The sequence below is a fragment of the Urocampus carinirostris genome, chromosome 1 (assembly GCF_059441175.1).
Source record: "Urocampus carinirostris isolate Australia breed hairy pipefish chromosome 1, RoL_Ucar_1.0, whole genome shotgun sequence".
In the NCBI taxonomy this organism is placed as follows: domain Eukaryota; kingdom Metazoa; phylum Chordata; class Actinopteri; order Syngnathiformes; family Syngnathidae; genus Urocampus; species Urocampus carinirostris.
The window spans coordinates 33985064-33996734 of NC_142349.1; the positions used below are offsets into that span (position 1 = coordinate 33985064).

General features: G+C 38.0%; 1 protein-coding gene across 1 annotated transcript; it reads left to right on the forward strand.

The window, feature by feature from the left end:
- Positions 1-448: 448 nt before the first annotated feature.
- On the forward strand, positions 449-8190 carry LOC148374419 (uncharacterized). The gene is made up of 11 exons (XM_088336193.1): positions 449-606; positions 1387-1442; positions 1556-1632; positions 1695-1789; positions 2313-2466; positions 3498-3541; positions 3614-3680; positions 3765-4163; positions 5605-6018; positions 6202-6257; positions 7753-8190. The coding sequence occupies exons 1-11, from the start codon at positions 502-504 to the stop codon at positions 7759-7761; spliced, it is 1476 nt and encodes a 491-aa protein (XP_088192319.1). The 5' UTR covers positions 449-501; the 3' UTR covers positions 7762-8190.
- Positions 8191-11671: the final 3481 nt, after the last annotated feature.

The window sequence follows — 11671 nt, forward strand, 5'->3', positions numbered from 1 at the left end:
CACGCTTTGACCAAAGTATTGTCAAACACGTTTAAAAAATACATTCTATAGGAAGTTTTTCCTCAGATGCTGTGAAGTGTCCAAAACTAAACATCATGTCCCTTGTTTCCAAAACATGTTACTGTACAGAAACAATGAATGACTGATATATTCAAAATTGAATTTTGCCACAACTTTAAGTGTTTATGATCAATGATTGAGTAGTTTAAAAATAAAAATACGTAAAACAATTTGAAATTTCCTGTACTTAATGTCAATGTAATGTTTAATCTTTTTGTTAATCGTCTTTATTACGAGACAATGCTAATATTAATGTATTTGGAATAAGATATGGCAGAGCAGCCTTTTTGACCCATCCGAAGGTTACCTTTGGCTGATAGATCACTTGTTTAAATAAGACTTCAACTCCCATGATGCTTTATGGTAGCGAAGTGAAATGAAGTGTGTTTAAATGTAAAGTGAACCAGACACAGTCATTTTCATTTTGATGATCCATTCGTTATGTCGGACCAGGAGGATTCCTCGCTGCTTTTTCTCATAGTTGAACATTTAAAGATGAAAGGCTTGCTTGTTGCTGCTCAAACGTTGGAAGAACATGTTTGCCAGGTATTGAGACTGCACACAATTATGGGGGGGAAGTATTTGACATTTTTAATATCCGTTTGAGGTCGTGCCATTTGTTCCCATTTTATTAAATGGCTGACCCTCTGTCGGGAAAAACAAGAACAAAAAAGATGTTTATTGATGAGAGTTTTGAGTGTAAAACCGGCCTTAGTTATTTATTCCGTCTTATGGGACAGAATAGAACATGATGTACAAAAGCAGATGTGTGATAATTTTCACTGAACCTTTTCAAGTTGATGCTAGCAATTCTAAACTTTCCCAGGACAAGGTCGATGTTACTACCTCAAATATATACTTTATGTAACATAATGGAAGCCCACTCATTTTAATGAAGCATGATCAAGTAATCAATTTCAAGTGATATTTTAAGTACAGTATACTCACTTATTGAGCATTGTGTATTATTTGACCTCAAGATATCGCAATATGGTGTAGTGCATGGGTTGGCGACCCAAAATGTCGAAAGAGCCATATTGGACATGAAAAAAAAGTATGTTTGGAGCCACTAAATTGTCCCTGATTTTTAGTCATTTCGTCACAGTTTTTTTGTTTTAGATTTTATTTTAAGCTATGCACAATACACCAACTTTAGTAGGTTTTTCTGATATGCTTAGTAATAAAAAAGACATAACATAAAGTATAATATGAGTTTTTACACATTATTTGGTGTACAAATCATGCATCTGTCCCATCTCCTTACCACACTCTTGTTCATTTATATTTTGCAAAGCTGTACGATTATATACAACTGTTTTTGTACAGGTAGAGTTGCCGGAGGCCAGTTTGAACCTACAAGACATCTACAAAGGATGGCTGAAGTAAGCAATCTGCCAAACGCAATCGCCTGCTGCCGTAATATACAGCAAAGATTGTAGTCTTTTGCTTCATAAAGTGTGAAAAGTGCTCCAATTCCAACATGTCTGTGCTCCAGGATCAACGCTGAACCTAATAGAGGAGCTGATGACATTTCCTTTGAAGACAACCATACAGATGGTCACGCTCCACCTGGTAGGGATATCTTTTTTTAATTTTGGGGGGCTTTGATTTGTAAAGGTTTCCATTTGATTTAGCCTCTAGCGGAGAAGTTGTGGAATGTAGCAACAGACACGACCAGAATGGCTGGCACTCACTTCAACCTAAGGAAGAACCACAAATTCAACAAGAGGTACCAAATAAAGTAGTGTTACAATTAAATGCAATAAAAATCAGTGTCTCACAGATTATTTTCATTATTTTTTTTATACATCGCTGTTGCTATTTCGGAAGGATATATATCTAATCGAAGTGACTTTATATTGGATTGTAAAAAAGTTCCAAAAGTGGAAGCTGAACATCGACAAATGCTCAAAAAATTTGACTCCATCAAGCGGAAGCTGTCGAGCCCTAAAGTTTGATGTTCCAATTGGTTGCACTTGCACACGCATAACTGCACTCCATTGGCCGTAATAATGACTTGTGTGTGCTTGTGTGTGTTGCCGTCAAACTCACATTCTGACTCGCCTGTTTCCACTGCAGATGATCTCCTTTGTGTCTGTACAGATTATTGCCATCAGTTGTCACCTCACTGCAGGCGCCACCAACCAGTTTGATTTTCAGGCTTCACTGCTCTTCACATCTGCTATGTCTAAACAGAAAGCTATCAATGAGCATTGAAGGTTAAATGTTTTTGTGTGTATGTGTTTTTACAGCAGACGAGAGTAGACATGGAGGCCATGTCCACACCGACAGAAGGGACCAAAGATTGTTCTGACAATGACAACGATGCAGAAGTTGAAGAAATTGGAATTGTCTTGATAGAGAAGCAAGAAAATATCAGCACCAATGAGCTCCCGCTTCCTGCAGGTATGACTGGCCAATTGGAGCAAGGCAAAATAAAAAGCACACCAAGTCCTCCAGTTTGTCAGTTAGGTGTCGAGACTCGCATGTGGCTGTGACGGTGTCTCATTTTAAAATGTACTCTGGAAACATTTTTGCACTTATATTTATTCCATTTTGTTTGTAAAATACAATGCTATTCTTAAACAAAAAAGTCATTGCATATAGAGAACAGTATACGCCAGGGGTCTCCAACGTGGTGCCCTAAGAACACCTGAGTAGCTCGAGGACAAGTTCCGTAAATAGGTTCCTAGTGGTGGGTCATTGTGACGTCCCAGGAAATTTAATTTCTCACTAATATGACATTTTAGTGGTATACCGAGCCTATTTTGACTCAACTTCTAATGATCACAACCTGGTAATAACACAGTAACAACATAGTACTGTAATAACATAACTTATCATTTTAGGAATGCATATCGAACTGGTACCGCTCCCTGCCAATCGGTAAAAAAAATAACTCTCACCTTAAAAAAGCTTCCTGACCCTCGGTATATGTCATATCCATCTTTCACTTTCACCTGTAAGATTATGACTTTGGCCTCACAATGTTGTGTTTTTTTCTTAAAATCAAAACAGTAACTTTATTCTTTAAGACTACATAAACCGTTCTCCAATGAGAATGCATGCATAATTATTTATTCAAGCCCTCTACAATGTAAGACCTAAATTTCAAATAGTCAAATATTTTATTCCCCAAATATGTTCCTTAAATCGTGAAAAATTAGATTTTCTACCCAAAAATTCCAAAAAGTAAAGCTTAATTCTTTTGAGACCTTTCTTCTCCGTCGACGTTATGGCTTATTGCAAGATGTATATATTTTTTGAATCCACCTGCCATTGCTTTATGTTCTTTTGGTGAAAATTCAGTGACTTTTCTTAGAAGTAACATAATTCGTGCAATCACCTTTCCTGGAATCGACTGCTATCTTATTCTCGTACTTCCATTTGGAAAAAACGTGGCATGATTGTTTTAATTTACACGGGAATCATTTTAGATGCCGACATCATGACTAAGCAGGATGATGAAGAGGTTTCAAAGGTAAGCAAACACGCCTCAAACACAACTTTGAAAGATCTTAGGCCATTGTGGTGACTTGACTCGTGTCAAAAGATGCAGGTCTGCGATGTCGCGGAGCAGGAGGACAATCCGATGGGGGCAATGGTGTCTCTCGATGATGGTTGTAAACAATTTTGTCATAGGCATATAATGAAAATGTTGCACCATTTACACCATTTTATTTTGAACTTATGCCCTCTTTTAGGCAAGATGGCGGCAAAGGCGCGAGAGCACTTGGATGTGGCCATCACTCTCAACATCGATGTTGGCAAATTGGACGTTTGCGTCGCTGAGGAAGCAGCAACTCCAAACAAGAAGAAAAAGAAGAATAGCAAGGCAGCTCCTGAGGAGAATCAGGAGATGGAGCAGGTTGATTTATCAGAAAAGAAGAAGAAAAGCAAGAAGGGCAGGGGGAAGGGGAAGAAGGAAGAACACGAGGACAAGGAGCAGCAGGCGGTGGAGGAAGGCGTGGCTCCATCAGTTGAGAAAAAGAGGAAGAAACGGAAGAAAGAACAGGAAAAGGACGGTGAGGAGAAGGAGTTGCAGTGCTGTGAAGGAGCAACAGGAGGCGACGAGGAGCCACGAAAGAAGCTGAAGGTTGAAGGTATGCAAATCAAAAGCTGACAAATTGTAAAGAGTAAACAGAGTAACACTGAAATGAGAACATGATATGACAAAAAATTAGTTTATATGGTTTGTGTGTGTGTGTTTTCTTTATAAAGACTGAATTACTAAAAACAAGTTGGTGCCTCTCTTGCTAAAAATACCCAAAGTCCATTTACCGTTTTATAGGTGGGGGCAAGTCAAGTCATGTATATTTGGATAGCCCTTAATCACAAGGAGTGTCAAAGGGCTGTGCAGACCACAGACCATTATTACATCATCCTCTAATCTAAAACCTACATGAGGGCAGGGAAAAACCTAAACATGAGGAAAATGAAGAAACCTTGAGAAGGCACCGCACATGAGGTAATCCCCCTTCCAGTATGACCAGGCTGCAATGGATGTTGCAATACTAAATAATACACAGATATTGTCAACATAAAATATAAGGTTATTCATATGCTTGAAATAGAAGTGTGATTTAAGCCTAGATTTAAACAGTTCCACTGAGGTTGCAAATCGAATCTCAGGGGGCAGAGTATTCCACAACACAAGGGCCCGAATGGAGAAAATCGCATTGTTTAAGTTGTCCTTAAAACATTGAAAAGTTAACAATGCCCAACTGAGTTCAAAGAGCCCTTGTGTTTTATTTTCTACTGTGCCTATATGGTATTATCTTACTTTTAACATAACTGTTTGGGGCAGAACATATTAGGTAGGGGAAATGAGTGCTCGAGAGTGAAGCCATGCTTGTCCCTGTGTTTTCTTTTCAGCTTTGTATGTATTTGTTAGTGCATACTTTTTGACATTAAAAGCAGTAGATTTCTTGCTATTTCTTGTCTATTTTTAAGTGTGAAACACAATTTGCCTCCAGAATATTACAAAAATGACAACAACAGGCACTTGTTTAAAATCTGAAGTGGCAAAAAGCAGTAGTCTAACGCATAAAGCAGTAGTGCTGGCAAGTATAGTCAGTGATGCATGAAAATGGTGAAAGTAATAAGAGGCCTTCTTCGTGTCAGGTCCAAACGCCAATCAAAAGACCCAAGAAAAACCAAAAAAGATGAGTTTCATACTCAATGTCAAAATGTCGGCATGTATGGAGTTTATTTGAGCGCGTCAGGGACATGCCCTGCTCATCATGAACCAACTGACAGAGGTTGCAATGATGACACAGACCAGGAGATGGCGGTAGCAAATACAAAAGTTCCTAATTCTGTACAGAACCTTTAATTACAATCATTGTTGGCATTTTTCTTTCAAACGGATATAGACTAATTTTGTGACAAAAAAGACAATTGCGTTGATGGTAATTATTCTTTGAAATGACCTGACATGGTAAAAGAATTGTGTGAAACCTGGAGAAAAATATCGTGCGTTTATACATTTTTTGTAGTCACCAAATTTCCGTGTCTTTTGTTGTTCCCTCTCGTCTCGTTAAGATAGCGCCATCAGCCCTTCCCTCTCTGGCCACAAGCAGCGTAAACGGAAAAAGCGAGCAAAGATGCTACAACAGCAGCCCGATGTTGGTAAAGAAGAATCGACTCCACTGGCGAGACCTTCCAAACGTGATGCGGATGGCCCAGTTTCAGATGTGATCACAAAAAAGAAGATGACGATGGCAGAAGAAAACCTGTCCCCTGTTCGAACCAATACAAATGAAAAGAAGAAGGCAGACAATGAGGTAGAAGATGCTGACGACAAATCAAAAGTTTTGAGCAAGAAGAAGAAAAGGAAGAGGGGAAGGAGAAAGAAGAGAGCAGCAAATGAGGAAACAATTGAGACAGTGCCAAAAAGAGATGAAGAAGAAGATCATCAAACTCTTCTCAGCAGCAACGCACCTGCCAAGAATAAAAGTAGGAGTTCAGTACTTAATAACATCTATTGTTTGATTCATGAAGAATCATTTTGCATATAAAACACAACAGTGATACGTGTCCACTGCCCCGACATGAAATGTTTATGTTGTCCGTCCAGGCTGCCCTAAGAAATCTCGATGAATCCCTTGCCTAATGAATCACTTCCTGTTGTTGTTACAGAAAAAAAGAAGGTGGTAAAGAGCAAAATGGCGGCTGATGAAGACACTAACATCACGGTACGATGCAACACTGCATTTCCATGCAACATTTTTAGCTAACATGAAAGGTAGCCCTCGTGGCCGTGAAGGACACGGAAACAAGCTCATGATCTCATTGGACGAGTCTTTATGTTAGGACAGTAGTCGTCCTTTTCAAACGCTTTTCAAATTTGTTTCAAAATGTTGCCGGTTCTGAAAACAAACACCATGAGTAATGGTGAAAAGGGGCTTTCTTTGGACATCCTTAGGAAGGTAAGTCTTTATTATTAATAAAAAAATACAACTTGCCACTGATTTTTGGTCATTTTCAGTTACCGGTAACTTTGGTCTTCTAAAAAGACAACTTTATCCTTAGAAAAATTGATATACAGTGGGACTTCGCGCTTCGACGTTCGCGTTTTCAGAGCTTTGCGGGCCTAAAAAAAAAATAAAATAAAATAATTAATTTTATTTTTATTATTTAAGCATTTTTGAAGGGGCGTCCTACTTCGTGGTTCCGTGTTCGCGGGTTCAGAGCTTCTCAGGTCTAAAAAAGAATAATAATAAAATAAAATAATTTAAAAAAATAATAAATAAACAAATGATTTTTTTTATTTTTAAGCATTTTTGAAGGGGTGTTGCTACTTTGTGGTTCCACGTTCGCGGGTTCAGAGCTTCGCAGGTCTAAAAAATAATATTAATAGAATAAAATAATAATAAAAAAAAATAAATAAATATATATATATATATATATATATATATATATATATATTTTTTTTTTAAGCATTTTTGAATGGGCGTCGCTACTTCGCGGTTCCATGTTCGCGGGTTCAGAGCTTCGTATGTCTAAAAAATAATAATAATAATAGAATAAAATAATATATTATTATTATTTTTTTTAGGTGCGCCGCTACTTCGCGGATTTTCACTTATCGCGGGTGGTTTTGGTCCCCATTAACCGCGATAACCGAGGTCCCACTGTACATGGAAAAAGCATTTGTACAAAACAAAAAACAAAACTGTTTTACAAAAAGAAAGTTCATTAAAGGCACTATATTCTTGGAAAGTGTTAAGATTAAGCTCTGGTATACACTCAAAATAAGGAGAGAGGACGTCAACAAATTTGAAACTTGCAAAAGAACAGGGAGAGAACCCTTGCAATAAGAAAGTCCAACATGTTTTAAAGCCCTTCCTCTGAGCCCTTCAAGGTTACAAAAACAGATCATCCCTAATGGATGTGGAAATCAAAGAACCGCAACATACATTAATTGGCCAATTTTGGAAATTATGTTAAATAGCACATAATAATCAAAAATAACAAACCACAGTGCGAAATAAGAGTCAAAACGATAAACAGTGAGCCAAAAAAAATGCGCAATAATGATAAAGAAAATAACAAAAGGCCCTGGCTTCCTCAGCAAATTTCTTGAAAGTATCTGCTATTTAAAACAGAATAAATTATTCAATTATACGGGAAAAAATCAAATACAAAGGTCAATCTTGATTTTGTGTTTCAATGTACTTTTTTTTTCAGTTTGTGTGAAGACAAAGTTGGACTTTGAAAACTCCTAATGGTCACCTGCTGTCGTTCCCCGAGCTTCTTTTGAAACGTAACTATCTTAAATGATGTTGAACTTGTCACGTAACCTTTCTTTGCACGTGTACAGTTAGCCTCACCCAGCACCTTTTCCATGTTTGTGTCCTGAAGATAGAAAAGCATTCCGTTAGCCTCCACTTTAAAGGTGAGGTAGGTAGTTTGAGGTGTCATTGAAGTGTTGAAAGTTATTTTTTATTTTAAGGATGTGTTAGCAATGCCCAACTGAGTTCAAAGAGCCCTTATGCTTTAGTTTCCATTGCGCCTATCTGCTTTTCTCTCACTTTTATCAGGCCTGTTCGGGGCAGAACAACCCCCTAACAAGATGAAAAAGAGTTTATATGAGCGTGTCTAAGAAATAAACTCTGCTACCACCTACTGGCTTAAATTCATAATTTCAGGCTTAAGTTTTTTGCAAATGACGCACCCCACCTTTAACAAAATGATGGGCCGATCATTATCACATAATAGTTTAGTTTCTTATGACTCATTGTTATAAATAATGGCATTTTCAAGCTTTAAAATCAATATTTACATATTTTCTGCACAGTGGTGCAAAAAAAAAAAATACCTTTCTGTTTGAATGAACCAATCTTATTTGGAGAAGTTGAGGCTCCCAAATATCTTCTTTGTCCCTGCGTTTGGTCTCTTTCCATGATTCAGGAAATAGGGCTGGGCATCTACTGGTACAAGATAGAATTGCTAAAATCACATTCCCATTGAAAATGTATTTGTTTAGTCCTTACTCACAGAGTCTTGAAGGGCTTTACAGGCCACAAATACAACATTCCCTGTTCTCATACCCGCATGTGGGCAAGGAAAAACTGAAAACGCCTAGTATCAGGGAAGTAAAAAAACTTGAGAAGGGGCCACACATGAGTTATTTCCCCTTCCAGGGTGACAAGGCTGCAATGGATGTAGTAGTCATAGTCAACATCAACAATGAACATAAGTAATTACTGAAATTTTACAAATAGTCGACGCGTGTCCTTTTTGGATTCCATCTTTTAAACATTTTTAGACTTTTTTTCTTTACAATTTTTGTGTTCAAATTGATCAAGGCGTTCATTAAGTCCTGCGCAGATGTGGAGAATTGGGTGATTATCGGTCGCCTCCTTTGAGTGCAGGAAAGGCACCATAAATGGTTTGTTTTAAGAGCTGACAACAACTGAAAAGGTTTCTTTTTGCGAGTGAGGACTGAACGGCGGCTGACATTTAAAAAACTTGAGCGGAAACCAAGTAAATGTGAAGTGCAAGTGGTTCATCGATCCAAGCCTCACTCTAGCGCTTTTACGTGTAATAATGGAAGAAGGACATCAGGTTTATCTTTGTTTTTCTTTCCGACTTGGTAGAAAAGAAACAATAAAAGTGAAGGACACCACACCTTTGATTTGATCTTTTTGTGTGGTGGACATAAAGCATATAGGCACTCAAAGCAAAGGAATTTGAACAAATATTTTTTCACATGTGGAAGAAGAAATTGTGGACTGAAGTAAATAAACACCAGAACCACGTACAGGATAAACAAAGTCTCAATTATTAACAAGATAGTAACATCCGGCAGGGGGCAGTAATGTAACATTGATGAGGGATCGCGACACAGGAGGGGGGAAAAGGCGCAGAATATTTAGCTTAAGAGCGATCAAAGGTCAAATTCATGCTGTCATGGCAAAGCAAATTTAATAAAGATGATTAAAAATTTTAACAACAAATAAAAATTGAGCCAAAACTTTTAGGACACGTTTGAAGACACTGGGAAACTACAATTAAGATGATGATACTCTTAATTTATGACCTCAGCATACTCACCAACACTACTGTTTTATGCATTAGACCACGGGTGTCAATCAAAACATCGAGGCGACCCATCCCGTTGTTATTTTCCTTAAAATATCAATCATGGATGGCTGTTTAAGGCAATACAAATAATACAAAATTCAACAAAATAGCACATTCTTAGAAGTTTAAAGAAGCATTGGCTTCTTTCGATAACAGATATGTAATCTAACAGCGAAGTTCCTATATTCAAATCAAATCCTGTCATGTTTGTTTGTATAGCCCTTAATCACAAAAAGTCTTAGAGGGTCGCACGACCCTGAATCACAGAGCTTGGGGACGTTCAGCTGTGAGGGCGAGCTGCACTAAAAAACAAAGTAGGAGAAGCTAACAATAACAATAGTGGTGGGCGATAGACTGCAGCCAAGTTGCTAAAATGAGCGGCTAGAGAAAACATTTGGAAAAAAGTTGAGGATGCCGACTTCAGCTTTGTGTGTTAAGTGGTCGTTAAGTCCTCAGAGCACCACCAGAACAAGCTGCCTTTTTAAAATGGTCATTCGGGCTTCCGTAGTAGTAAAGTGCCAGCTAACATTCTAATTATAAATGAATAGAAAGAAAAAACCTTTAAATCATTAAAGGTTCATTGCATAATATTTGACCACTATACAGGTATAGCACTGTATTGTCTAATGTGAACAGAACCAATTGCCAAATGAGCACAGCATAGCAGCAATATGCCAGACAAACAGGGCGGCGACCACGAGGTATGGATTCAGATATGTAAAAGAAATGCAAATTTTTCGATTTATGAACATTTATAAAGACTAAAATTGGTCAAATAGTTCATGTGTTTTTGCCCATTATTCAAATCAATGTTTTTTTTAACGGAATGATGTTCTTTGTACCACTAGGAGGCAATAAAAATTACTCACTGTCCTTTAAATGAGTCTGTGTGCTATTTTGTCACCTCCCAGTCTGCCTGAGATCCCCCACGTTAAATAAAAGTATTGGAAATGAATTTAATTGTTGTTTTGCTTTTTTAAACAAATGCACAGTTAATAAACCCTAAAAGAGATTTTCTAATAGTTAGGGAAAAATACTGAGAATAATCCCCAATAGTTGTTTTATATCAAATCAAATCTTACCTTCCCGAATCATCATTATTTAAATGTAAGCCTCCAAAAAGACCCACAGCCCTCCAGCTAAGGCACAGTTTTGATCCCATTGATTTACTAGTCCAGCCCCTGTTAGAAAGTTTTTTCAAGCATGCCGCCCCAAGCTCAATGAGTTTAAACTATCTCTTTTCTTCCCTTAAAAACACCTACAGCCTTTTTAGAAATCTAGTCTAACTTTAAACAACAACAAAATCTGGACTCAAGACTAGTATTTTAGTCTACGGTTGCTTTAAGTCTTTTTGCGTGAATAATCATCTCCAACGATCGCATTAAATTTACATTTTGCTATGTTTGCCACTCATGGTTTTAAACAAGCACATTTTTAAATGTTTTGATCTGATTGTGTTTCACGCGCAATGATAGAGCCTGTTGTAATGGTAAATGGTCTGCATTTACGTAGATAGCGCTTTTCAAAGCGCTTTACAATTTGCTTCACACATTCAAGCACACTCATCCACCAATGGGGAGTCAAGGCGCCTACCTGCTTATTGGGGGCATTAGGGATTCAGTGTCTTGCCCGAGGACACTTATAACACAGAGGGGCCGGGAATCGAACCTTTTGATCCCAAGACGAGCGCTCTATCTCCTGAGCTAATGCCGCCCTGACCATATGATCTTTGAAATCATAAGGATGGCGTGTATGCTTCAGTATTACTACCCTCATGGTTCACGGATCTCTCAATCAAATGGGTCATCGGGGCACCACTACCTGTGGTGTGTCTTGGGCACAGCCTGGAGGCACCCATCCCTTTCCAGGCTGTTTTTTTGATAGGGGTTGAAACAGGCAGTACCGGATTCCATGATTACCAGTAGCAGGAGAAGCCTCCTAAACTGACTAAGATACAGCACCTACATCAACTGGTCACTTTTGTTTTCCTGTGTAAAGCATCTTCCTGCTCTTCAGAGAT